This window comes from Chaetura pelagica, unplaced genomic scaffold, assembly GCF_000747805.2.
Source record: "Chaetura pelagica isolate M959 unplaced genomic scaffold, ChaPel_1.0 scaffold101, whole genome shotgun sequence".
NCBI lineage: Eukaryota > Metazoa > Chordata > Aves > Apodiformes > Apodidae > Chaetura > Chaetura pelagica.
Window position 1 is genome coordinate 6,463,122 of NW_009952564.1, and position 27,343 is coordinate 6,490,464.

The window sequence follows — 27,343 nt, forward strand, 5'->3', positions numbered from 1 at the left end:
ACCAGATGTTTATGATATAACAGTCAGGGCTAGTGCTCTGGGTGTTTGAACTGTGAATTTCTGGAACTAAAACCTCAATTTATTGCGCTTTGATATAAAATCGGTTCTCCATAGGCAGTGGGCTGTAACAGTCATAAAGCTTGCAGAAAATGGACAAGTGTGGTGGCATTGCTCTGATACTACTCTACCAGAACTCTATGCATATTATTCATTACTGGTTTCATTCTTTGACCTTTTTAAAAAAAAGTTGAAGCACTGCTCTGTAATAGACATTACATAATCCTCATCTGTGAGATTAATAAAAACAGTTCTATTATACTTGCAAAGCTCAGTAGGATCTGTCCTTATCCTGAGGTATTCCAACACAGCATCCCAGTGAGTTACTTGAAATTTGAATTGGAAACATAATCAGGTTATCATAGATCTTGCAAATACTTTTAATAACCTTTGTAGGTTAGAAGGAATACCCCAATTTCTGTATATAGAATGATTTGTGGTTTTGTTGTCAATGTTTGGTTAACAGTTGACAATCTTGTCAACTTTGAATTGGTTTTTAATTGCAGTTGGACTAGATGATTGCTGTTATGTCCCTTCCACCTGAACTGTTGTAACTCTCAACACCAAATGGTGATTGCTCCTTTTCATTGGTATATACTGGAAAAAAGATATGATATAGGTCAACTTGTTTCCTCCTAAAAGTAGTTAGGCTAAGCTTGGTACTTATTTCATGGCTTGCTTCTTGCCTGCTTTCCTGTTCATTATCCACTGTCTTCTCCTTAACGCTCTTTGAGGAAAAAGTACTTATGCTTATGGGAGGAAACAGGGAGTGTCTTGTTTTTTGTAACTAGGGTTGTTTAAATCCCAACAACTATTTTGGCTTGCATTAGTCATTGAGCAACTCTGTATTTTAAGGAAGCTTGAAAAGGTTGAGTTATATTGAGAGTCTGATGCATATCTTTATGATTCCTTGAAATATTTTAGGACTGGAATGGGCCGTTCTTGTCTGTTGCTAACATAACCTCTTATTTAGCCCAGGATTTGAAACAGCACTCTCCATTTCATGTGAGTGTCTTGAAACTTTTACTGATCATTAAAGATCATGATGGAAGATAACACTTAGAACAAAGTTGATGTCGATTTTGTTGACAGCATCTTTCAAAACCATGCTTTATTAGAATCTCTTGTGTTCCTCTTGTGAGGTTTATGGACTGTACTGTTTGGAGCAATGAGTTTTGAATTCAAGATGAGACGTGCTATGGTGGGGTTTGCAGCTCTTGCAGCTCACACTTCATCGTTAATAAAAGAAGTGGCTGTGATTTTTTTTTTTTGTGGTGGTTACTTCAGATCCTGTGAGGTTGTGTGTGATGTATTTATTAGGCAAAAGGTGAGGGAGAGCCCTGCTGATCGATTTATTTTTTTCTTAAGTGAATTATTGCTAGATGTGTCTCTGCATGCATCCTGTAGCTGAAGTACAGGATGTAGGGCCTTTCTTCTCCAAATTCCTGAGTAGGCAAGCAAAGATGCTGAGATACAATCTAGAAAACCCCTGCTGATACATTTTTCTACAATAGTGTTGCTGATGCGTGCTTCTTTTGGAGTTCATGGCAAAAACAGTGTAGGGTTGTGGAGTAACAATTCAGTAAACTTGTATGAATCAATAAAATTGAGTAAAGCAACATGGGACATGGCTTCTGTTTTGAAGCTGTAATGTGTTTATAAGCAATGTTTTTTTAGTAATGAGATGCTGACTAGCATTTGTGTCTCTAGAGAAGAAGAGGAACGTCTGAGAAATAAGATCCGAGCAGATCATGAAAAGGCTCTGGAAGAGGCTAAGGAGAAATTGAAGAAATCCCGTGATGAGATTCAAGCTGAGATTCAGACAGAAAAGAACAAAGTAGTGCAAGAGTTGAAAAAGAAAGACAGCAAGCCACTGCCCCCTGTTCCTTTACCAAATCTTATAGGGATAAACAGTGGAGAACCAGCAGACCTCGATATCCGAGAGAAGAGGAACAAAATTAAAGAGGTAAAAATGATGATGATCTGGTCCTTACCCATTTTTGTCTCTGATAGCAATTATTTATACGGTGTTTAGTTGCTGTTATGATTGATACTAAAAAGAAAAGAAAAACAGGGCTACGAATTATTTTAATAAACACAATTAAAAGTGCACATAAGTATTAATGGGCATCAGCGTTACTGCATGCTTTTTTCTGGTGTTGTGGTGTTAATATTTCACTGCATAACAGTTTAAGAACTATTTTAAGGGTTTTTACAACTTAGTGGTATGGGTTCACAGTGAGTTTGTCATTAACATGAAGAAGAGCAAAAAGTGTATCTTTAATGCAGAGCCTGACATTGTCAGGTTCCATTCTAAGAACAGGATGTGTTAATGTGTCAGAAGGTATTTCTAAATGTTTAAAAAGTGTATTGAAAAGACAGGAAAAAAATTACCTGCTGCTAAAATGTGCCAATTACCAACTATCACATGCTTTTCAAAATAAGCTTTAAATGGGTCTAAAAAACTAGGAGTCGTTTAAGTAGATTGCCTCATTTACCTGTAAAACATTAAGATATTGGCTTAGACTTCTGGTTCTGTGTCAGTCTGTGCTACAAAAATTGTTGTTCCTGATCTTACCTTTTCCACTCCTAGTTGGATGTGAGATTCATTGCCCTCTTTTGCCCTGGCAATGCCCATTTCCTTTTATTATTGTCAAGCATTTTTGAGTCTGTACTACTAACTAGTACTGCAGAAACATTGTAGGCCATTATTTTTTTACTTCTATTCCCCCCTGCTATCTGATTCGTTTTATGCCTTCCAGTTGCAGGCAGTGATACTGTAATGAACAGACAAATACAGTCTGACTATAGGTGGCTTTGTAGCTGGTGTCACCGCAATGTTTTTGGGTTTTTTGACAACTGGATGGCCTCTACAGCCCTAGGTCTGCTGGCACCTCATGGGAAACATCTTTCTCAAAGGGGGAAGAGGAACTTTGCGCAAGAGACTGTGGGGCTGATTGCCAGGGCTTTAAACTGGGTTTGAAGGAGCACGGGGATGTAACTGGACATGTTAGAGAGGCCCCTGGGTGTAGTAGTCCAGCACTTGTGCAGCAGTGTGCTAGCATTTTTCAGAATCAGAAGGCCTACCACCCCTCAAGAGTGAAAGTTAAGTGCTTGAATCCCTCTCTGAAATGCTTATACACCGATGCACACAGTAGGGGGAATAAGTTATCCACAGGACAGCAATGTGCCCTTGTGGCCAAGAAGGCCAGTGGTATCCTGGGATGGGTTAAGGAGAGTGTGTCCAGCAGGCTGAAGGAGGTTGTCCTCCCCCTCTGCTCCACCCTAGTGAGGCCACATCTGGAGTATTGTGTCCAGTGCTGGGCTCCTCAGTTCAAGAGGGACAGAGATTTACTTGAGAGTCCAGTGGAGGCTATGAGGATGACTAAGGGACTGGAACATGTCTTACAAGGAGAGGCTGAGAGACCTGGGGCTTTTTAGTCTAGAGAAGAGAAGACTGAGAGGGGATCTGATTAATGTGTACAAATATCTGAAGGGTGGCTGTCAAGAAGGAGGGGCAAATCTCTTTTCAGTCATGCCCTGTGATAGGACAAGGGGCAATGGATGCAAGCTAGAGCACAGGAAGTTCCAACTCAACATGAGGAAGAACTTCTTTACTGTGAGGATGGTGGAGCACTGGAACAGGCTCCCCAGAGAGGCTGTGAAGTCTCCTTCTCTGGAGACTTTCAAGACCCAGCTGGATGCATTTCTGAGTAATGTGCCTTAGATTCTGTGGTGGTCCTGCTCAGGCAGGTGGGTTGGATGCAATGATATTCAGAGGTCTCTTCCAACCCCTAAAATTTTGTGATTCTGTAAAATTTGAGTTAGCAAGCAGGAGTGGTTCAGGGCAATGGTAGGGAAACACAGCCTCTGTATTTAAAGATGTTGTGGTTTCTTGTCTCTCTGCTGCTTGGCTTGCCAGTAATGTCATGGTTTGGGCCCAACACGACAGGAAAGGAACAGGCCCATGGCCGCTCACTCAACTTCTCCCCCCCACACACACACACAGACACTGTGGGATGAGGAGGACAAAGCTCCTGGGTTGAGACAAAGGACAAGGAGGGTTCTTCACTGATTAAGGTACCAGGCAAAACAGACTCAACTTGGGGAAAAAATAATAATTTAATTTCACACTCATCAAACACACACAGGACCCAGACACACACAGAGCAGGGCTTGCATATGTTACCACACCCCTCCCTTCTTCCCTGGCCCAAATCCCTTTGTTCCCGGTTTCTCTCCCTCCTTCCCCCCAGCGGCACAGGGGGACAGGGGATGGGGTTTAGAGTCAGTTCACAGGCTGGTGGTTCCTGCTGCTCCTTCCTCCTCTGGAAGAAGGATTCCTTTCAGTCCTTCCCTGCTTGCCCACGGGGTCCCTCCCATGGCAGAGAGTCCTCCATGAACCTCTCCTTCATGAGTCTTCCCCACGAGGTCCAGAGCTGCTCCAGTCTGGGCTTCCGACAGACTCGCAGGCTCCTTCGGGAACAAACTCCCCTGGCACCAGGGTCTTCCAAAGCTGCACAGTCAAAGTCCACAGGCAGCAAATCCTCTGGCCACAAAATCCAACTCCACTGGGCAAGTTCACCCCTCCTGGCGCCTTCAGGGAATGTTCCACCACATTCCTCCATGAGGGCAGAGGGACAGCTGCTATCTTGCCATGGGTTGCAGGGAAATTCTGCTCAGGCACCTTCTCCTGCCTCTGCTCAGGTGTTAAATAAGTTATTTTCTATGTTGATCACAAAGGTGCATCTATTGTCCCTCTAATGGCACCTTGGCTGGGTTTGGAGCAGTTGGAGCTTCTCAGCTTCTTACAGGTGCCACTCCTGTGGCCCTCCCCATGCTACCAAAAACCCCACCAAACCAGAACAAAAGAGCATCCAGGACCGTGGCACTTTGTTGCACCAGCTAAATCTTTTAAATCATAATCTGAGTTTAGTTACTCACAGATCAAGCAACAGTCTGTCAGTCAGTCATACACTTGTCGTCATAATAGAGAGGAGTTGCTGCTGGAGCATGTGCCATGCTGTGGGTAGATCACCCAAGTTAGAATTTTACTTTGAATATTAATGATGATTAGAAGAAACCCACTCTTATCAAATAATGAACAGCTGTTTATGATATATGAATGATACAATGTGGAGATCTATCACTATGTGAACCTCTCAAGGAGTAGATCCTTCCCCGAAAGGTGTGCCAATTCTGTTTGGCAGAAGCATTTTTGAATGAGAAGTTTTGTGGAATATTGGATCTCCTTAATTCTGCTTGGTTAGGGCTGTTGCCCAAAGGACAGCACTGAATTGTGGATTTCAAAGGCTCTATAGCTCTTCAAAACTGTCCTCAAACATTATAAGTGAGGCTATCCAGATAATCTCTCTTTTCAAAATGTCTTCTGTAGTTGAAGGGTCATGTAGTTGTCAACACTTCCTAAATTTAACTACAGTTTACTGTATTTAAATACCTTTGAGTTTGCCACTGATAGATTTAATGGATAGAACAAAATTGAGTTGACCAAGTAATGTGTGTAGTGTGCAAAGCTAACAGGGAAGAACTAGCTGGAAGAAATAATCAACTAAAGTTCCTATAGATCAGACCTGGAATTAGAGGGAGGGGTGAAAATTAGTATTTGCATTTCTGAGGTTGTTTTCTAAAAATGTAGACTGAATAGGGATGAGAAGCTATAGGTTAATACAGAATGGCAATTTTCTTGATGATATGAATAAGTAGTAAAGTTTGGGCAATTCTTGCTGATCTAAACCCAAAGGTATAGCAATGTGTGACTGAGGAGTCCAGGATAACTTAAATAGCAGCTCTGATGATCTCTGCAGTTGTCACAAATCACGTGCTGTACAAGGCCTACTCCTTTTTTTGGTCATCAGCCTACACATGAGTCACACTGACAAGCTGTTTTATTATTGCATAACTTGTTGATGACTTCTATTCTGATTTCTGAAGTGTAGCTTTTCATAGCCAGACCAAAGACTTTATGGAACTGTGTTATAAGCGTAATTACTGTGCAAGTACTTCAGTTACAGTAATCACACCTTTGTGCTGAGCAGTTGTCAACAGTGTGATTGCTGTGTTTGAACAGTTGAGGATCATACTAGCATGACTGAACTTCCTGTCTCTGATGTGTGAATTGCCTTCATCAAGTCAGTCTTGATAGTACTGTGGCTGCAAGGTAACCTCCAGAATTTTTAAGTTCTTTAATGCAGGGCAGCAGATTATCACATCTACAGTTAGATGCATGAAGGGGCAGAACACAGGAGTGGAAGGTCTGCTAGTGAGAAAGGACTGATAATGCTGAAGACACATTGTTGGTACATGGTCATTTTTGTTTGCCCTCTATGTCTACTTCTGGATTTTGGCATCTGCTATGTTGCAAGGAATATAATTTGGCTGAGATAAAATATGTATCAAGAGTGTCATATGAATAATATTTTGCTTGAAACCTGTTTTTGACAGCATCAGATGTAGCACAGAAGGCTGCAGTGATTCTAGAGTTGCAAAGTGCATTTAGAAATATGATCGTCGTGGAGATCTTCTCTCACAGTTTTTTTATAACCAGTGTAGATTACCACAAATAGTCTTTGTAGATGAAGCAGAGAATTAGCAAAAAAAGAACATCGTGATATGAGGAGGGGGGTTAGCAAAACTTCCACACTTCTTCACAGAGGACTAGTGGGAGATGTGGTGGTCAGAGGCTGTCTTGGGCTTAGCGACCATGAAATGGTCAAGTTCTAAATTGTTAGTGATATGAGGAGGGGGGTTAGCAAAACTTCCACTATGCACTTCTGAAGGGCAGACTGTCCTGTTCAGGACATTGGTTGAGAAAGTCTCTTCAAAGAGAGTCCTGAAGTGCAGAGGGGTCCAGGAAGGCTGTGGATGCTCTTCAAGAAGGAAATAATGAAGGCTTAGGAGCAGGCTCTCCCTGTGTATCACAAGATGGGAAGAAGGGACAGGCAACTCAGAAGGAGTACAGAGATCTCGTTAGGTCATGAAGAGAGAAAATTAGGAAGGTAAAAGTCCAGCTGGAGCTGAACTTGGCCACTGACATAAGGAACAACAAAAAAAGTTTTGACAAATACATCATCAATAAAAAAGGAGCCAGGAAGAATCTCCATCCCTTACTAGATGCAGGGGGGAACATTGTAACCAAGGATTAGGAAAAGGCTGAGTTACTTAATGCCTTCTTTGCCTCTGTCCTTAATAGACCAGCTTCCCCCAAGGTGTTCAGCCTCCTGAGCTGGAAGATGAGGACGGAGAGCAGAACAACTGTCCCATCATCCAGGAGGAAGCAGTTCAGGATCTGCTTCTGCACCTAAACACGCACAGGCCTATGGGGCTGGATGGGATTCACCCTGGAGTACCGAGGGAGTTGGCAGGGGAGCTCTCCAAGCCTCTCTACATCATTTATCAACGATCCTGGTCAATAGGGAAGGTCCCTGTACTCAGCACTGGTGAGGCTGCACCTTGAGTACGGTGTTAAGTTCTGAATGCCTATAAAGGAAGGACATTGAGGGGCTGGAGTGTGTCCAGAGAAGAGCTACCAAGCCGGTGAAGGATTTAGAGAGCAAGTCAAATGATGCGTGGTTAAGAGAACTGGTGAAGAAGAGACTGAGGGTAGACCTCATCACCCTCTACAGTTACCTGAAGGAGGTTGTAGTGAAGTGGGTTTTGGCCTCTTCTCCCAGATAAATAATGACAGGACTAGAGGAAATGGCCTGAAGTTGTGGCAGAGAAGGTTTAGATTGGATGTTAAGATTAATTTCTATACTGAAAGCATAGTCAGGTGCTGGAACAGCCTGCCCAGGGGGATGATTGAGTCACCATCCCTGGCGGTGTTAAAAAGCTGTGTACTTGAGGCACTTAAAGGCATACTCTGGTGGTTGAGGTTGTGGGGGTTTTGGTGGGTTTTTTTGTTTGTTTGCTTTGTGTTTTTTTCTATTGTGCTGATGGTTGGACTTGGTGATGTTGGGGTCCTGTCCAACCATAATGATTCTGTGATTGTGGCAAATGGGAAATCATTGTCAATCCACTTGATTAACTTGTATGATGAAATTACTGGCTTAATAGATAAGAGGGAAGCCGTGGGTATGCCTGCTGAGACTTTGCTAAGGCTTTTGGCACTATTTCCCATAAAATCCTCACAGATGCTGATGAAGTATGAGCTGAATTAGCAGACAGTGTGGTGGCTTGGAAAGTGGTTGAGTGTCTGGGCCCAGAGCATTATGACCACTTATTTGAAGTCTGTTTGGAGGTCAATAAGTAGTGGTGTACCCCAAATGTCAATACTGGGTCTGATCCTGTTCAACATCTTCATTAATGATATAGATTATGGGATAGAAAATAACCTCAGCAAGTTTGCTGATGACACCACACTGGGAGGAGCAGCTAATATGCCAGAGCATTGTGCTGCTACCCAGAAGGACCTCAACAGGCTTCAGAAATATGCTGACAGGAAAGTTATCCAGTTCAACAAGGGAAGTGCAGGGTCCTTCACCTGGGGAGGAACAACCCCATGCACCAGTATGTGCTGCAGGTCAACTACCTGTAGAGCAGCTTTTCAGAAAAGGACTTGGGAGTCCTTTTGGACACCAAGTTGAACATGAGCAAGTAGTGTGCCCTTGCACCAAAGAAGGCAAATGGTATCCTGGGCTGCATTAGACAAAGCCCTACTGACAGGTTGAGAGAGGTGATCCTTTCCCTCTATTCAGTACTGACGACCCCCCAGCTGGAGTGCTGTATTCAGTTCTGGGCTTTCCAGCACAAGAGGCATGTGGACATACTTGAGAAATGGGCATCTAAGGAGCATAGGAGCCACAGTTAAACATCACTTCCTACATCTGACATTTGCAGAATGAGTTGCTGTGAAGTTTGGATGCTTTGCATAAATGAGGAACAAGGTCCTGTCTGGAAGCTGGGGATGTTCTGACTTGGGTTCTTCTGCCAGTTAAGTTACTGTGGCCTTCAGTTAAGCTTTTGGTGTATCCTCTTTTAAAATGCGACTTCTAATATGTTGCCTCTTAGAAGGGGAGGTAGAAAGATAATTTATTTAATATGAATAGAGGCACTTTTGGAATTACTTTTAGAAATGTGCCAAGAAGAGAAGTGATTAAAATATATTTTTGTCATGGTCTCTGGATGACGCTCAAGAGTCTCCTAATAATTTTGAGAAGTAATAGACTGCTTTTTAAGCAAGCAAAACTAATGGTTTCCTCTGGATTTTTAACCTAAATCCCCTTAAACCACCCCCTGCTTCTCATGCACATTGCTGTGAATGCCCTCTTATCTTCCTATTTGGCTGCATGAGTCACAATGTGTTCTGTGCCTGGTTTAGGGCTACCTGCATGCTAAATGCTGCCCCTCTAAATTAATAAAGTGTTGGATTATAATTGCCTTCCTCTCAGTTGGGGATACTAATTTGTGCCTGTCTACCTTACCCAACTGTATGTTTTATCTGTTTTTTCTGTTTGCTTGTTTGTTTGTTTTTAAATTTTGTTTCTTTCTTCCTCCCTGCCCCCAACCCCTAACCCCAAGAAAAAAAAAAAGTAGAGGTCTCAAGTATCTGGTTCCTCCAACTCTGTAAAATCAGGTTTGAAATGAGAGAATGGCTTCAAAGGCTACTGCAAATGACGATGAACAGGAAGATTGCATAAGCCTTATTCTCATATCAGGTTAAAAATAGTAAGTGTCCTTTTACCTGAATTCTGTTTTGTGTGCTTATTGAGAGCAGCTGTGCAGAAGAAAGGTATACTTAATCATGTAGAGGTCTTTTCATGCTGCATAACTCCTTATTTTGTAGTTACTAGTCATACAACTTCCACTGCTAATCTCATTTATTTTTTTTCTAATTGCAGTGTTTCTGATCTAGGCAAATAGGCTTCCTTCTGTGGCTGTGGGGCTTCTTTTTTTTCAGCGTCTAAAAGCAATTTAGAACAATTTCATTGTTGCTGACAATTTACACTCTCAATTTTCTTGGCCAAACTTATTTAGAACATCAGTTTTTAGTAGTTTGTGCCTATTGTGTTAAGAGCTTTGTACTGTATTTTGTAGCTCACTGTTCCTGGCTTTGATCCCAATACAAGTGAAGCAAAATAAGTATTATGACCTATATTTTTCAGTATTTAAGATAATACTTCCCACAGTGTGTGTGTGTGTGCTTATATAAAATATACACACACATTTTATGTGTAAGTGTGTGTATGTATAAATGCCTTTGTATATGTAAGTATACATATGCACACCATTTATTAAGTAGGTTTTTTTGTACGTTGTTTGGATTATCTGCTTATTTAATTTGAGATGTTGAGAACAGCTAAGTTGGCTTTAAATTAGTTTTGCTGCACTTTTTTACTGCTTATTTTTACTGAATGGAGGAAATGTGTGTGGAGTAAGGGTGGACTCAGTTGGTAAACTAACTTTCAATGGATATATTAGAATGAAAATTGTGGAAATAGCACTTTGGCAAGTACAGGCAAGTTAGGAATGGCCAAAGTTCAAACATGTTGGGATGAGTGTTTAAAGAACTCATTTTACATTTGTAAATTGTTAATTTATGCCCATGAGAAGATTTTTAGCTTTGTATTTATTTTGCTCAAACAGAAGGATGAAAATAAAGCTCCTGGTGTGTATGGGGCAGTGTTTCAGATGATAACGTAAAATGTGCTACTGATGAGAGTTGTGTGTTTGAGGATATTTAAAACAATGAATCAATTTATTCAAGTTTTAGCAATTACAGAATTCTCCAGCACTCATGCATTATTGGAAGGATGTTAAAAATTCAAGAAGGTCTTCATTATTAAAGATATCTTTTTCCAGACCATTGTGAGAAGAATCTGTCTTGAACAATGAACTAGCACATTTGCAGTATGTAAAATTCATACACGCAAAATCAAATCAAATTAAGAAAATAGGGAAATAGTTTACTTCCCTGATATTGTCTCCAAACTAGAATAACCAAAGCCATGGGTAAATTACTTATAGAATCATCCTGGTTGGAAGGGACTTTGAAGATCATCTTAAGAACTGAATCACTCAAAAGACTCTGTGATACCTGATTGTCCTTGCTGCTTTTTTAAAATTTTGTATTTTAAATGCCATTTATTCCTGTACTAGAGAAATTTTGGTAGCAAAAATCGGTAATTACGGCTAGATGGAAGAGAGCTCTGAATTATACAAGAGACAATGTGTGTTTTTGCAGCTATGGAGACTTTCATTGGAAAGCAAGAGCACCCTTTTATGTACAGTAGAAATTCTACGAATTATTAGTTATCTTTGCATAATTTCTGCTGTAGTCCCTTCTGTGTTTCAGAATATATACCAGTGTGTTCTTAGCACAGAGTTATCTTGATGATATTACATCTCAGAATTACTGTTATTAATGATGCTATTGATAGACAATGTGAGCTACTGGGTGTTCCCTTATAGTGTGTTCCATTAAGATATAAACCATCTGCATACAATACTGTAATATACTCACAACAGTTTATTCTTAGTTTGCTCTGAGATTTGGATTCTTGGAGAATAGATTGAAAACAGCCCTGAGGAGAAGGACTTAGGGGTGATTGTGGATGAGAAGCTCAATGTGAGCTAGAAACACACAGAATCATACACAGAATATTCATGGTTGGAAAGGACCTCTGAGATCACTAAGTCCAACCATTAAAAAACAAAACCAAAATAAACACCACCACCACCCCCCCACACACACAACCCTCCCAAAAAAACCCAAACCAAAACAACCAAAAAAAACAACCCCAAAAGAGCTCAACAAAAAAATCTCTGGTACTAAGGAGCACTTACGGCCCTGAAAGCCAACTGTGTCTTGGGCTGCATCAAAAGAAGTGTGGCCAGCAGGTCAAGGAAGGTGATTCTTACCCTCTACTCTGATGGGACCCCACCTGGAGTACTGTGTCCAGTTCTGGAGCTGTCCAGCATAAGAAAGGCATGGAGCAGTTGGAACGAGTCCAGAGGAGGGCCACAAAGATGATCAGAGGGCTGGAGCACATCTCCCGTGAAGACAGCCTGAGAGAGTTGGGGTGGTTCAGCCTGGAGAAGAGAAGGCTCTGGGGAGACCACATAGCAGCCTTCCAGTACTTGGAGGGGCTACAGGAAAGCTGGGGGGGACTTTTACAAAAGCTTGTAGTGATAGAACATGGGATAATGGGTTAAACTTGAAAAAGGAAGATTTAGATTAGCTATTAGGAGGAAAGTTTTCCACTATGAGGGTTGTGAGATATTTGAATTGGCTCCCCAGGGAAGTTACGGAAGCCCCATCTCTGGAAGTGTTCAAGGCCAGTTTGGATGGGGCTCTGAGCAACCTGAACAGTGGGAAGTGTCTCTGCCCATGCAGGGGGATTGAATCTAGATGATCTTTAAGGTCCTTTCCAACTGAAACCATGCTATGATGATTCTGTAATTCTTTATTTCCATTACTGGCATTTTTTTTTCTTTGCACTTGTACCAGAGGACTAGGCATCAATTTTTGAAAGGAATTCAAGGGGAGATCAAAGAAATGCCAATCTTTACACCTGATGAATGAATAGATTAGCAGAAACTAGAACAGGGAATTGAATTGTTGAGCATACAAGTACCTAAGCTTTCTCAGTATATTTTTAATGTTGTCATGATAAATAAAGCTATAGAAGATCCCTTAAAGAGTCAACAAGCATGTGATCAAGGGAGATATGGTTCTATAACCAATTTGCAAAAAAAAATGTTTGGCGAGGTTAATCACTACAAGCTGTTGAACTGTGCAGCAGGGGGGTGGAAAACTCTATCTCTGTTTGCCTGGAGAAATTAGTTAGGCAGGAAGTGGAGAGTACAACTAAATGGTTCTGGAGGCCATAATGGACATGTGCTGAGGCACCCTTGCTCAAAGTTTTACAAATACATTTTTTTAAAGTTGGCAAATGGATGAATAGTGGTATGACCAATTTTATTACTGACGTATAGGTTTGAAGTACAAAAATTAAGCCAGACTGAAGAATTGCAGAAAAATCAACTCTGTGACTCTGTGATTATCTCCTTTTTTATTTCTCGCCTAAATATTAAAATGATGGATGTTGGAGTTGGAGGGGGAGAAATTCCAACTTCATGCTTAACATATAAAGGTGTGAGGTGACTTATTACCACTTGAAAATGAGAGCTTGTGTTTATAATAGTTCCTTGGAAATATCATTATAGTGCTCAGTATCAGACAAAACCTAATATTCAATATTTTAAGAAAGGAGAAAAAGCATGCAAGGTTCCTGTGGTAGTGCATGAGCTAAGGTGTCTCTGCATGCAACATGTAGTTCTAGTCTATCAGCTTCAAAAAGGATACAGTAAAGCTGGAAGAGGTGCAAGGATGAAGATTATTAGATTGATGCCCGAATGAGAAGGCAAGACTGGAAGAAGCAAAACTGGCTGAAAGGCACAGCTTTATTCTGCCTGATATGCAGTCCTGGTTGCTTTCAGAGATGGTCTGGGAAGTTCAAATTTTCTGAACACCACAGGACTGATCAAACTCATGATTACCAGTTTATCTTGATACCATGAGAACAAACAAGGTCAAAAATACTGATATATCACCTTGGTGAAAAAAAGCACTTTACTTTCTTGTACAAATTTGGACAGTCAGTTCACTGCTGTAAGTTCTCCAAGTTTAGGCCTTTTACTGTTCCAGATCTTACCAGTCTGAAATATTTTCCTCTTAGTTCTGTTGGATGTCTTAGACTTCAAGTACTTAATGCCATCAAAAAATTTCTAGCTTCCCATTTTGCATACATTTGATAAACATTTTTGTTTTGTTTTAGTAATTGATTTGTTACCAGATCAATCAGTAAAAGAAAACTCAGATCTTTCTATGTTAGGAACATGTTCCAAACAGACTTTTTAAGAGGCCATGTTTACAAATGCAAGTCAGAGACATCAACTGATATCTGAAGTAATTTCTCCTTAGAGATTTGTAGCTCCCAGAAGATCTGTATGATTTTTCTAAGTTTCTTCAAAAATCTTAACTATACAAGGAAAAGGTCATTCTTTAGTTGAACCTCCAAAAAGTATTCTCTGCAGGCAGTAGGAAAGCAGTTAGCAATTTTTAACGTCAGTTGAGCAGTAATTTTGTCTAGCAAATCCGTGGTTAATTTAAAACAGAATTTAACGGTGGTTTATATAAATCTCTTGAAATCATACCCTTAACCAGAAAAGGTTCCTTTCAAAGCAAAAGGTATTTGCTGTCTCTGTTATGCGCATTCCTGATGACTGGCAAGAAGAGGATAGGCTTCTCATTTCTAGGCACAACCAGTCTTTACAAGTTGCCAGTAAATTGTTTCCTTTGGTTACTTCTCAGAAGCCTTATATGCTTTTTGCTAGGTGTCTGCCCTTTTGAGGAGTTGAAAGGGGCTTCTGAAAGAATCTGTGGTTTGAATTATTGTTTCTGACATGCTGCTGTAATGATAGAACTCCATTACAGCAGTCTTTTCAATCACTGTATCTTCCTTTTACTGTTACAATTATTATTTTGTCAAAAGACATCATTACCACTTTGCCTCTATAAAAACCTGATTTCCCACTGACTATAGAGGATCAGATCCCATGAACACATACTGAAGTCAGAAAAAGCATCTAGGTAATGGTGTACGTACAAGAACAGTTTCATTTGAGACATGCCCTGCTTTTTCTGTCTCTCTTGCAGCAAAGTCGAGAGTTATCTTTTTGTAGAATTACCAAGCTCTACATGCAACAGCACTTTACTGGCACTTGTCCACCCTAGAGTATTAAGGGTGCTTCAGGGGAGTTTGATAAGCTTCTCTCCATCACTTGTCAACAGTCCTGGTCAACACGGGAGGTTCCAGGTGACTGGAAGCTGGATAATGTGATGCCCATCTACAAGAATGGCTGGATTTGGGGAACTACAGGCCTTGCCAGGCTGACTTCAGTACTGTCTCATCTTGAATGAGCTCACATGGCAAGTGCAAGGTAGACAGGGGATCAGGGCCAGCCAGCATGGCTTTATGAAAGGGAGGTCTTGCTTGCCCAAACTGATCTTTTTATGACCATGTGACCCAGCTTTTGGATGAGGTGAAGGCTATGGACATCGTCTGTCTGGACTCTGGTAAGGCCTTTGACACTGCCTCCCACAGCATTCTCCTAGAGAAGCTGGCAAATCATGGCATAGAAAAGTGTGCTCTTCACTGGGTGAAAAACTGGCTGGATGGCTGGGCCCAGAGATTTGTGGTAAATGGGGTCAAATATAGTTGGCGGCTGGTCACCAGTGGTGACACCAAATTGGGTGGGAGTGTGGATCTGCTTGAGGATAGGAAGGCTCTGCAGAGGCACGTGGACAGGCTGAATCAATGGGCTGAGGCCAATAAGGCCAAGTGGCGGTTCCTGCATTTTTGTCACAACCACCCTTGGTAATACTGCAGGCTTGGGGAAGAGTAGCTGGAAGGCTGCCCAGCAGAAAAGGACCTGAGGGTGCTGGTTGGCAACTGGATGAACATGTGCCAACAGTGTGCCCAGATGGCCAAGAAGGCCAGCAGCATCTTGGCTTGTATCGGGAATACTGTGGCCAACAGGAGTAGGGAAGTAATTATGTCCCTGTACTCAGCACTGGTGAGGCTGCACCTCAAGTCATGTGTTCAGTTCTGGGCTCCTCACTACAGGAAGGACAGGGAGGTGCTGGAGTGTGTCCAGAGAAGAGCTACCAAGCCAATGAAGGCTCTAGAGAACAAGTCATATGAGGAGCGGCTGAGGGAATTGAAGTTTAGTCTGAAGGAAAGGAGGCTGAGAGGAGACCTCATTGCTCTCTACAGCTACCTGAAGGAGGTTGTAGTGAGGTGGGAGTTGGCCTCTTCTCCCAACTGAATAACAACAGGACTAGAGGAAATGGCCAGAAGTTGTGGCAGGAGAGGTTTTGACTGGATGTTAGGAAGAATTTCTATACAAAAAGAGTGATCAGACACTAGAACAGCCTGCCCAGGGACCTGGTTGAACAAATATGTAGGTGTGGCACTTCAGGGCATGCTCTAGTGGCTGAGGTTGTGGGTCTGTTTGGTTTTGTTTGTTTGTTTTTTTGTTTTGATTTTGTTGATGGTTGCACTTGGTGATCTCAGAGGTTGTTTCCAACCATGACATTTTTGTGATTCTATGTATGGTGCGTTCCATAATGAACATTTTTGAAGCTGGTATTCAAGAGGCCTATCCCCTATGAGTGATTCTGTTTTTCAGAAGCGAAATCTGGCATTAGTAGTGTGTCGTGGTTTGGGCCCAAAACGACAACAAAGGAACATCCCCATGGCCGCTTGCTCAACTCCCCCACACACACACTCTGGGATGAGGAGGACAAAGCTCATGGATTGAGACAAAGGACAAGGAGGGTTCTTCACCGATAAAGGTCCCAGGCAAAACAGATTCAGCTTAGGGAAAAAAATAATAATTTAATACTAACTAAACACCGGACACAACACAAAGAGCAGGGCATGCATATGTTGCCCCCATCCCTCCCTTCTTCCCAGGCCCAAATCACTTTGTTGCCGGTTTCTCTCCCTCCTTCCCCCCAGGGGGACAGGGGATGGGGTTTAGAGTCACTTCACAGGTTGGTGGTTCTTGCCAGTGCCATCCTCCTCAGGGAGAAGGATTCCTTCCTCACCAACTACCAGCACTCCTCTCCTTCCCCAGCACAGCTCTCCTCCTCTAAGTGCTCCTCTGCTCAGGTGTTACATCAGTTCTTTCATATGTTAATTGCTGAGGCTCATCTGTTGTTCTTCTAATGGCTCTTTGGCTGGGATTGGAGCAGGTGGAGCTTCTTGAAAGAGCCACTCCTGGGGCCCTTTCCTCACTACCAAAAAAACCACCAAACCAGAACGTAGTGTCAGCAAGAAGTCCATCACCAAAATAATTTATGTGGTGGATAGATTGTAAGATCTTCATATGATATGCCAACAAGTTCCAAGCAGTAATGTTGACAAACTGCTCTCAGGTATGGAAATGTCAGCTATGCAGATCTGCCCCTTGCCTTTTTCAAAATTATTAAGTCATGCTTGGACCATGTTTCGCTCTGCTGAGCTTGATATCTCTGTCATGGATTCTTTAAGAGTTGTTTTGTTTGGGTGTTTTTGCAAGGATTTATTCTTTTTTTTTCCACTCAGTGTCTGAGGCTGCCCTCTCAGACACAAGATCTTAGAAGAAAAGCCTTCCTGTGCTTGCAGATACTCTTTAACAATTCCAACTTCCACTACACAAGTGCTGTCTGGCATAACCATAGAGATAATCTTGTTTTCCAGATCAGGAGATCTTGTTGTTTGTACTTCCTAAGCCAAAGTGACATCCTCTGTTACGTTTTTAGCTGGCAGAGGTATCGATCTTCTCCTGTCTCTCAAAAGCTTCTGCATGCACAACTGCTCCCAACAGTATAAGTGCTGTCTCTATACTGTAGATATCATACCACCAGTTCTGGCAGTAATAGAAATCTCCAGGTTGTTAAAAGATCTCTTGTCTTACCAACCTTAGCTTTGTAAATTTTATAAAAGAGCTGCAAGGTTTTTCACTTGCATGTAATGTGCATTATTTGCTAACCTGATGTTGTGAAGTCTCCTCAAAATACGATTTCCTATCTCAGAACCTTAGATGATGCAGTCACCTGTGTCTTAGTCTCTTGAGTTTGACAGAGTTTCTGGTCTCAGTAGTGTTTTTTAAAGTTACTTCTGCATTAATTTGTGAATCTGGTCAAATTGACTCATTAATCTGATCTAATTCCTTTATAAAGAAGTTTGGTTAGGTCTGCCATGTCTTGGTCTTGTTTAGACATCTGTCTGTTACCAAATTTATACAGGTCATTCTTCAGTTTCATCCTCTAGTACGTTCTAGAGTGACAGGTCTTTGTTTTCCCAGGTAGAGTTCTTAGGACTTAAAAGTGGACCTGCAAACAGCCGAGTTACAGCAGGACACTTCATGGAGAACGTGACTGTCCAATTCTGACTGGAGCAGGTCTTAAGAAGTCCAGTCTGATCCCGTAACTGATCCTGCTTTGAGCAGGAGGTTGAACTAAAGACATCCTGAGGCCCCTTCCCACCTGAACGATGCTTTCATTTTCAATTCTATGATCTGAAATTAATGAACAATTTTATATAAAAAATTGTGGATTGCTTCTGGACAACACTGATAAGAGATCTCAGAGGAGCTTTTCTACTGCCTGTCATCAGGCTTTAGCTGCATGCTGCAATTTTCTTACCTGTCAAGAGAGAATTATTTCACCTGAATCATCTTGAGGTTCCAGTAGCTATTAGTTGGTCGATTTGATAAGTGTTTTGTAAACAGTAGGGAATTTGTGAATGCTAATGAAATGGCTTTTCTCCCCTCTTTTAGTGTAATATTTGCATTCTCTTTTTCTTCCAGTATGTTTCATGACACTAAAAGAAACAATAAAGTATTATTAACTAATCAGGGGTCAGAATCTTTTTGTGCAAATGCAAAAAACAACATGTGAGCTGACTTGAAATGACAGTTAGTAGAAGTTGGTCCTCTGGCGTCGGCAGGGGGACATCTGTGCCCAGGTTGATGATAGTTGAAGCCAAGAGTGCTTCCCAGGTTCTGGGCCTGTGCATGTACCTTTGCTATGGTAGTGATCGTAGCATAGTTTCTTCCTTTAAAGAGCATTCCTGAAACTGTTGGGTATCACAGTTTAAGTCCTATCAGTTTTCTGTTAACAGTATTTTACTACCACTTTCAAAGACATAACAGAAAAATAAAGTACCTATAATGTTGTGGATACAGCTACATGACTGCTGTTTTACAACAGGCTTGTTTTTAATTATTCTTATGTCTGGAGCAGTGTCTTTGGAATCTGATTTCTTCCTGTTACTTGCTTTGGTTTGTTTAGGTAATATTATTTGCTTTTTCAACTGCATTTGTTTTGCAGTTTGGTCACCCTTGAATTTCTGCTGTATGCAAAGGAATTTAAAAAGTTTTGCAAATCTATTAGAAGCCACAGCTTAGTGACTGATGTGCACAACTAATACTTGTGGGTCAGGAACACCTTTTGGTTTTTATGTGTTGTTTGCTATAGTAGCTGGTGGAAACATCTATTAAAAGGGCTGAGAATGTTTTGTGGAGCAAATATTAATCATTTTAGAAAACATAGTGACCAAAGCAGTATAAAGAGTGAAGCTTTTGGCATTTCTTTTGGTAGAGACTATATGGCAGTATATCTCTGTCAAGAGGTTGTTGCTAATAAAAAACTTACTGTGCCTTTTACTAAATTGTTAAGTCATGCTTGGATGCAGCAATATAAATAAATCCCTTTTATGTTTCAGATATTGGTAGATATTTTTTCTTTTGGTTAGCATCCTAGACATGAGCCAGTATTTTTCACCAGTTCCTTATGCTTACGTGCATTCCTTTTACTTCATTTTTAAACATCTGTACAAATATTTAAGGAAAAGAGAACAAGAAAATGACCTAATGAAGAGTATTAGGCTCTATAGCTAAATTCTGACTTGAAGTTATTTCCAAATTTATTCATGCTGTGTGATCTGATTTCTGTAACAGATAGAAATAGTGGCAAAGTAGTTATCAGTGTGCTGGGATGACTGTGGAAGATGATTAAGTAGGAAGTAAAATACTGTATTTGTACAAAGTAGTTTTGTAATGTAATTGAATGCTATTTTTTCTATCTTAGATGATGAAGCATGCCTGGGACAATTACAGGCAATATGGATGGGGACATAATGAGCTCAAACCAATTGCCCGGAAAGGACATTCCACCAACATATTTGGTAGGATATATTTTCTGATTTGTTGTTGTTGGAGGTTTGTTTTGTTTCTTTTTTTTACTATTTCTGTCCATACTATCCTCTTTGAAAATCTACCCAATCTTCCTAGCAAATTCTGTTTTAATATAAGTATTTTGAAGTGTGGATAAAATAAATGTATTGATTATTTCAATGGTGCCTCAATGAGTTATTTTACTGAACTATCTTTTTGGGAGTAATATGTTCTTATTACTGTGTCTATGTGTACTGTTACTTTGTGCACACAAATATATAAATAAAAATTGCAATACAGTGATGATATTTTGGGATACAATTAATATAAATTTGTTTTTAAAAAAACAACCTCATCTTGTCTAGATCTTTGTGTTTAATTCCCTGTGAATGTGATACAAGTCAAAATGCACATGCACTGATAAGTACCAAGGTTAAATTTAAAGTAGCATTTAAAAAAAGGTCTGGGTAAGTCAAAAGTGACATTGTTACTTGATGTATGACTTGTGGATCCTGAACCTGTGGACTGGAATGAAAAAAAATTAGAATTCTCAGGAGGAAAAGCATCTGGACTGGATGGGAAGTTTGAAGGGTGAAATGAAAGAGTCTTAAGATACATCCAGCACTGGGCATAGTGTCAAGGAACAGGCTTGTGGCAGACTGAAAGGTATTTCTTAGGTTCCTGGACAGTATTGTATAGTATCAGATAATTTCTCTTTGCTACCTTGTACATTGGCACTGCTTTTGCTTCTACTAAAAATATCTCTTCTGAAGCTTCCTGTAATTTAGTTGTATATTATCTCTAGTTCATGGCTTTCCTTTATATTTTATCCAACTCATGAAGTTTTTTTATGCAGTCTGACAGTGAAAATCTTTGTGAAAAAGTTCACCTGTATGATCTTGTAGTCTTTGCTGCTGAATTTACTTGCAATTTTTTTGTTTACTGTGCCAAGTACAATTTGATATCAGCCTCGGTCTGTAACCCAGACTATATAGTATGAATTTTTTTTTTCTCTATTTGGCTTTTTTTTTAATGTTTGTTTTTAATGTGACTGACTCTATATTTTGAAATAATTTTGAGTTATAATTTTACTCTAGTTGCTTACTTTCTTCCCATTCTTCCTTTGCTTACTTCTAACATGTCTCCTTTTGAGTCTGGAGGACTTCTGCCTTTTTTTCTGCTTGGAATGCTTATTCTTGAGAGTTTTGGCATTGCTTTCTGAAAGAAATTGCAGGCTTCTTCCACATTCAAGTATCTGAACCTCTTAACAGCCAATTCCCAAAGTGTTTGTCCTTTTAAAATCCAGATGCTATTTTGTACCATTTAATTTTTAGACAAATAATGTTATGATTGCTCTGTTCAAGGCTATTTCACATAAAAAACTTTTCTGAAATATCTAGTCCTCAGTGTATACCAAGTCTAAAATAAAATCAGCTGTTGTTGATTTGGTCAATGGTTGATTGGAAGGGTAGGGAGGAGATTGGTCCTTGTACTAAGAACTGTCTAGGCTGTATTGTTATTGCTAGTACTTTATCAATATCTATTACCCATAATGACACCATTTCCAGTGGTATTTGCCTTTATAGAAGCATTACATAATTCTTTTTGGAATCTAATGCTATTTTTAATGAAAAACCTGCTTTCATTATTCATCGCAATGATATTTTAATCCAAGCTATTGAGCAGCCTGGCCGAGTGGGAGATGTCCCTGCCCATACAGAGGGGGGTTGGAAGTGATTCTTTAAGGTCCCTTCCAACCCAAACCATTCTCTGATAATTGAAGTCTGTTGTGCTTCCATTTCAATTCATAGCACGTCTGTGAGATTGAGCAAGGAGATGGCATTGCTGGTCGACACTACAACCCCTTGCATGAATCTCTGGGAAATCAGGTTTACTGGTAACTCTCAAGTGAGGTAAACACGATTCAATTTAGAAGGCAAATAAGCCATTAATCTTGCCTGTTAGATTCCTCTCTCCCTCTGGAGCAGTCTATATTTATATCTATGCCAAGAGGAACATCTGTGTTCCCAACATTACAAGATGTAGTAGGGTTCAGGCTGGGATCAGAGGAGTGGAGGTCATCTACTCAGTTCCCATTAATCTTAGCTTTAAGTCCTTAAAAAAGTGAAGAGAGGTGATGTACTTTAAAAGCAGGATACTCTATGCCTCACTGAAGCATACCACAAAAACATTTGTGGGCTGCCCCAGTTCACAGAATCATGGAATTATTAGTTTGACTTTTGTTACAAAACCTGCTTGGGTTGCTTTCATTGACCTGCAACTAGAAACTCTTGCCAGTCTTTCTGAGATGTCTTTTTGAAATTTTAAAGCAGAACTTGCTGAAAGCATTGCCGATCAAATGGTGTAGACAGGCAGTAGTTAAAATCTTGAATAATACCTCTTCACAGCATTAATAGTGTGGTGCTGCTTTGGGAAAATATGGCTGTGAAGTGGTGGTCTTTTAAGGATATTTACATTTAGATGACATATGAAACAAACCTTTTTAGATTCTGTGTTGGTGAAACAGGGTGATAACCTACTCCTATTTTTGTGCAAGTTGCCAGTTTTTGAAAGGGCTGTTAATCACAAGATTTATATTTTTTTTTAATTTATTATCAGATAAAATGAAGGATAAAAGGCAAGGAGAAAGTATAGCAGAGAGGTGTAATTTCTCTTTTCAGTTTAAATTTTTATTTGCAACTCTGCTGGTGGCTGTAACAGCTAAGCTATAAAAAGTTAACTTTTTTTGTTGGGCTGCTTAAATTGCTGGGATTCATGGCAGCCACAGGGTGTTACTGCAGAGGTGGGCGTGTATGTGATCTGGATCAAGACACGAAGACTGAAGAGAAAAGGCTAATGGAAAATAGCACATATAAGATAACGAGCAAGCATGACAAACATTGAGCTTACTTCAGAAGTTTTTCTGGGTTTAACTAAAACTGGAGTAGTTGATGGTACTGTCAGATGCTCTTGCTGTAATGAAATCTGAGTGGTTTGGTCTTCAAACTCAATTTTTCTAAAACAACATTTATTTAAGAACCTGAATGACTTTAAGGAAAAAAAATAAAAAAGCCCACAGTACTTGGGCAACTCCAATAATTGGATTTGACAAAACTAGAAAATCATGGGGTGTCACTTTACCTGCTACTCTCTGAAATTTGTGGTGGGTTTTATTTTGTAATGTTAACTAATAATAAAGTGAAGATGTGCAGTTTGTCAGGTAATAAGTACATACCAAATTAATAACAAACTCTTGATTAAATTGTAAACTTCCCATATTACCAGCAGTGCATTTCTAAATCTTGCATTTGGACCTATTCTGTCTAGAGGTGAGCTGCATTATGTGAAGATGATCTGTTAGTGTATACATACATAAACAGATTTATGTCTAGATAGTTTTCAAGGGGGTGAAAAGGCCTAAGGCATCTTGATGTGGAGTTTTGAAGTTGTAGGTGCTTGCATACAGACATTGTCCATTCTCATGCACAAAGATTGAAACTATTCCTTTGTATTTGATCACAATAGAACTCTCTCACACTTTTGCAGGGCTTTCATGCCTCTCTTGTTCTCTTACCTCACATCCAATAACCTTGCAAATTGTGAATTTCATAGAATCATAAAATGGTTTGGGTTGGAAGAGGTGTTAAAGATAATCAGGTTGCTCAGAGTCCCATGCAATCTGGCCTAGAACAGTGACAGGGATGGGGCTTCCACAACTTCCCTGGGGAGCCAATTCAAATATCTCACAACCCTCATAGTGAAAAATTTCCTCCTAATAGCTAATCTAAATCTTCCCTTTTCAAGTTTTAATCAATTATCCCATGTCCTGTCACTAGCAGCTTTTGTAAAAGTCTCCACAGCTTTCCTGTAGCCCCTCCAAGTACTGGAAGGCTGCTATGAGGTCTCCCCAGAGCCTTCTCTTCTCCAGGCTGAACAACCCCAACTCTCTCAGCCTGTCTTCACAGGAGAGGTGCTCCAGCCCTCTCATCTTCATGGCCCTCCTCTGAACTCGCTTCAAGAGCTCTGTCCTTCCTGTGTCAGGGGCTCCAGAACTGGACACAGTACTCTAGGTGGGGTCTCAGAAAAGCAGAGTAGAGGGAGAAAGTTACCTCCCTGGCCCTGCTGGTCACACTTCTTTTGATGCAGCCCAGGACACAGTTGGCTTTGTGGCATCTCTGATGTCTGCAGGCTCTATCTTGGTATGTTGTATCCTGAGAGGAAGGCGAAATTGTTAGGTAAGTCACACTGTGGTTGCGTTTATTACCTAATAGAGCTTCAAGGCTGCAATGCAGTGCCATATCTCTTCCCTAACAGTTGACCAAAGACAGCTGTTGTCTCTTTCAGGGATTTTTGTCTGGTATGTTCAGTGTCATATAACATGATGTACTGCTACTGCACACATATGGAAAAATTAAATTTTGAGGTTAACAAGCAAGATGTTTTCAAGGGAAAAACTCAGGGATCCAGTTGGAGCAGCTAGTGAGCTTGTTGGGTGTGTCCTGTTGCCTGGCTTGCTACACAGCCTGTCTTGGCCTCCTGATACCAGCATTTCTGCTATACTCCTGTGGTTGGAAGTTGCTGAGCCTGCTGCCAACTGCCCACTGCTGCAGCGTGGGAAGCTCTTGCTGCAGATCTGTGTGTTGCTAGGCAATAGAGATCTGCCAGTGCATTTCTCCTGGGAGCAGGAGAGGTGATGCTCCCAAGCTCTGCGGAGAAAATGCAGTCATCAGACTACAAGGGCGTAAGGCTGTTGCAAGAAGGTGCTGAGTCAGGCAAAGGAGTCTGTTTTGGTTTTTTTTTCCAATGCCTTTGGCAAGTACAGCATAGCTGGGGAGAGTCATGTGATTTCTTTGTCCTGTTTGTGGTCTAGAAAACAAGAGGTGGAATATTTCTTGTAACCACTGCAAGAAAATGCTTTAACAGATTTTTTTTCAGTTACCCTGGGAAATATTCATTAGTTTATTAGATGTTTTTATCATCTGTCATTGTAACAGTTATTGGGCTGCCCAAGCTGCCCTGGTACTATTACCTGCTGCCATCTGAATAGTTGTAATTTACTTCTGAAGTTCACATAATTGAATGTCAAGGGTGCCAGGTTTCATGGGCCTTTTGTTTTTCTGGGGTTTTTTTAGCTGTTAAATAACCTGCAAATTTATGAACATTACAGAGACACTTTTACTGGGAAGAAACTAGATGATACATCTAAAGTACAGACTCACCTTTTGAAAATATGGCTAAAAACTTCTGATGTTTTCTCATTGTAAAATCCTAATGAAGAAACAGGCAAGAGAAACAGTGTCTGAATCCATGTGGAAGTGAAAACAAACAAAAAAAAAAAAGAGAATGTGAGGTAGATATGTAAACAAGTATGTTATTGATGACTTGTTTTGATGGAAAGAAATACTTGGTGAGCAGTAGTTTCTCTTAACTGTATGTCCATAGGTAATTACCCACCATTGCCCTTTTCTGTGGCAAATTAAAGGAGAAAGAAAAACCATTCACATTGACACATGAAGAGAGGTAATTTTATAATACAGGTTTCAGCCCAATCTTTGTATTTCATGTTCTATTAGGTTTTAAAGTAAGTAGAACTGGCCTTAGGACAGGCCTGTGCAGCTGTGTCATCCGCAAAATCAGAAATGAGAGACTACACTGAGGCAATGTTGGATATTATACACACATTGAATGTTGTTTTTTTGTATGTTTGTGTTTTTTGTTTGTTTTGGCCAGTAACGCAAATATTGGAAAGATAAAATTTTAGGAAAAAATGTAACTCTAAAAAGTTGGTGAGTGGATTTGAAATTACAGTAGTTCTAATAATGTAAGAAAAGTACCTTCAGATTGGGTTACTCTAAAAATTGTTCACAGCAGGTACCTAAGGAAGAAATGTAAGAACAGGAGGACCTTGTGCAGTGCTAATGCTTCTCTGTTCAGAGGCAAAAAGTTTTATTTAATCACTTTTAGTTTATTTTTCTGTGATTTTGTCCAATCTTCTTTTGAGTCCCTGCAAACTTAGGAGCACCTGCCATATCCCATTATGAGTGGTTCCATAGCTAAATTCCATATTCTATATAAAACTTTTTAGTTTTGAAGTCTGCTCATTGCCCATGGTGTCTAGTTTTGGTATTGGAAAAAAAATACTAATTTCTCCCTTTCCATCCATGAGTTTGTAGAATTGCATGTGCCCTCAGTTATGTGCTTGTCTTTCATGGAGAGTCTTGGTCTATGTTGTAATTTCTTTTGCATGCATTTCTTCATATCCTATACATTCTTACCTCCTTTCTGTCCTGTCAAGTTTGTTTTTTTCTTTGAGAGAGAGACTAAAAATTTGGTTTTGCACACTGTTCCTTTCCTACTAATTGTGTTTTGAATCTGTTATGCTTCTAATGGAGTCTAGAAGCTCATTGTAGGGTGTCTTTTCTGTAGTAGCATTCCTTTTCAAAATCCTCCTCCACGGTGTCGGGTATTTCAGAGTTATTTATAAAAATGATGATTTATAAATATTTCCAGATTATTCTGGGAGTAGGCATGTTCCTAGCTCTGTAGAATCTCACTGGTGGTTCCCCTCATGGTGATAACTGTTTATACTTACCCTGTTTCCTATCTTTTAAACAATTATTCATCTGCAAGATAACAATATTCTCTTACCCTGTGATAGTTTAGATAAGGTTACATACCCTCTGTGTATATGCTCTGTCCGTATGCAAGCTGACTTAATAAGGCTAACATTGATGCTAAGGTAAGACTCCTCAACAAAATCTCTGATCTATCCTCGGTTCATCTCATTTAAAGCTGTTCTCTGATTGATGCTGCTGATTGGGCAAATAGCATTTTGTAAACACTATTTTGCTAGGGTATTTGTTCAGAATATGATTGGTCTCTAAAACTTGTGAATGTGTGCAGAGAGGAAGCAATCTGGCTCTGCATTCTCTCTTAACTGGTGTTCTGTACTAGTGCCATAGACAACTGTGGTTACCTAAGACTATTTTTTGAGTGTTACTGCTATTTCATAAAAATGTTACAAGTGTGTCTATGTTTATCAGGAAAATTCCTCATGAGCAACTGTTGTGTTCTGTTCTTTTGAATAATACAGAATTCCCATGGAATTCTTCTCACCCAGTTTTTACTAGCTCATGAGGAGTGCATTTAGGTCAGTTGTTCTCAGTGGCATTTTTCCATGCTTCTGAACTGATGATGTCAAAGCCTGCAACATTATTCAGATTGAAAATTCTGTCTCTAAAAACACTATGATAATGAGATGCCGAGATGCCAAGTGGGCTTAGATAAACACACCTGATTTCTATAACTCGCCTTATAGAATAGTGAGGTAAACATCTATATCAAATGGTAATGAAGAAATTAAATCTAATGAGTTCAGGGCTCAAGCTCAAATTGAGAATTTCTGTTCTCTCTAAAAGAATCCTCTCCTGGTTTTCTCTTAGAAGCCAGATGGTTAGATCTGAGGAAAAAATGGATTTGTTTCCTGCTGGGAATCTTTGGACTGACATTTGTTTTGATTTGGGAATTATTTAGATTGCAG

The 27,343-nt window shown here is 40.2% G+C and overlaps 1 protein-coding gene across 1 annotated transcript in view; it reads left to right on the forward strand.

Annotated features, from left to right (window-relative positions):
* MAN1A2 (mannosidase, alpha, class 1A, member 2) overlaps positions 1-27,343 on the forward strand; it is a gene marked incomplete at its 5' end in the record, with an annotated part of 144,703 nt that overhangs the window by 29,251 nt on the left and 88,109 nt on the right. The window contains 2 exons of the mRNA XM_009993415.1: positions 1,768-2,023; positions 19,718-19,814. Coding sequence (XP_009991717.1) covers positions 1,768-2,023; positions 19,718-19,814 — 353 coding nt within the window. The remainder of the gene's footprint in view (positions 1-1,767; positions 2,024-19,717; positions 19,815-27,343) is intronic.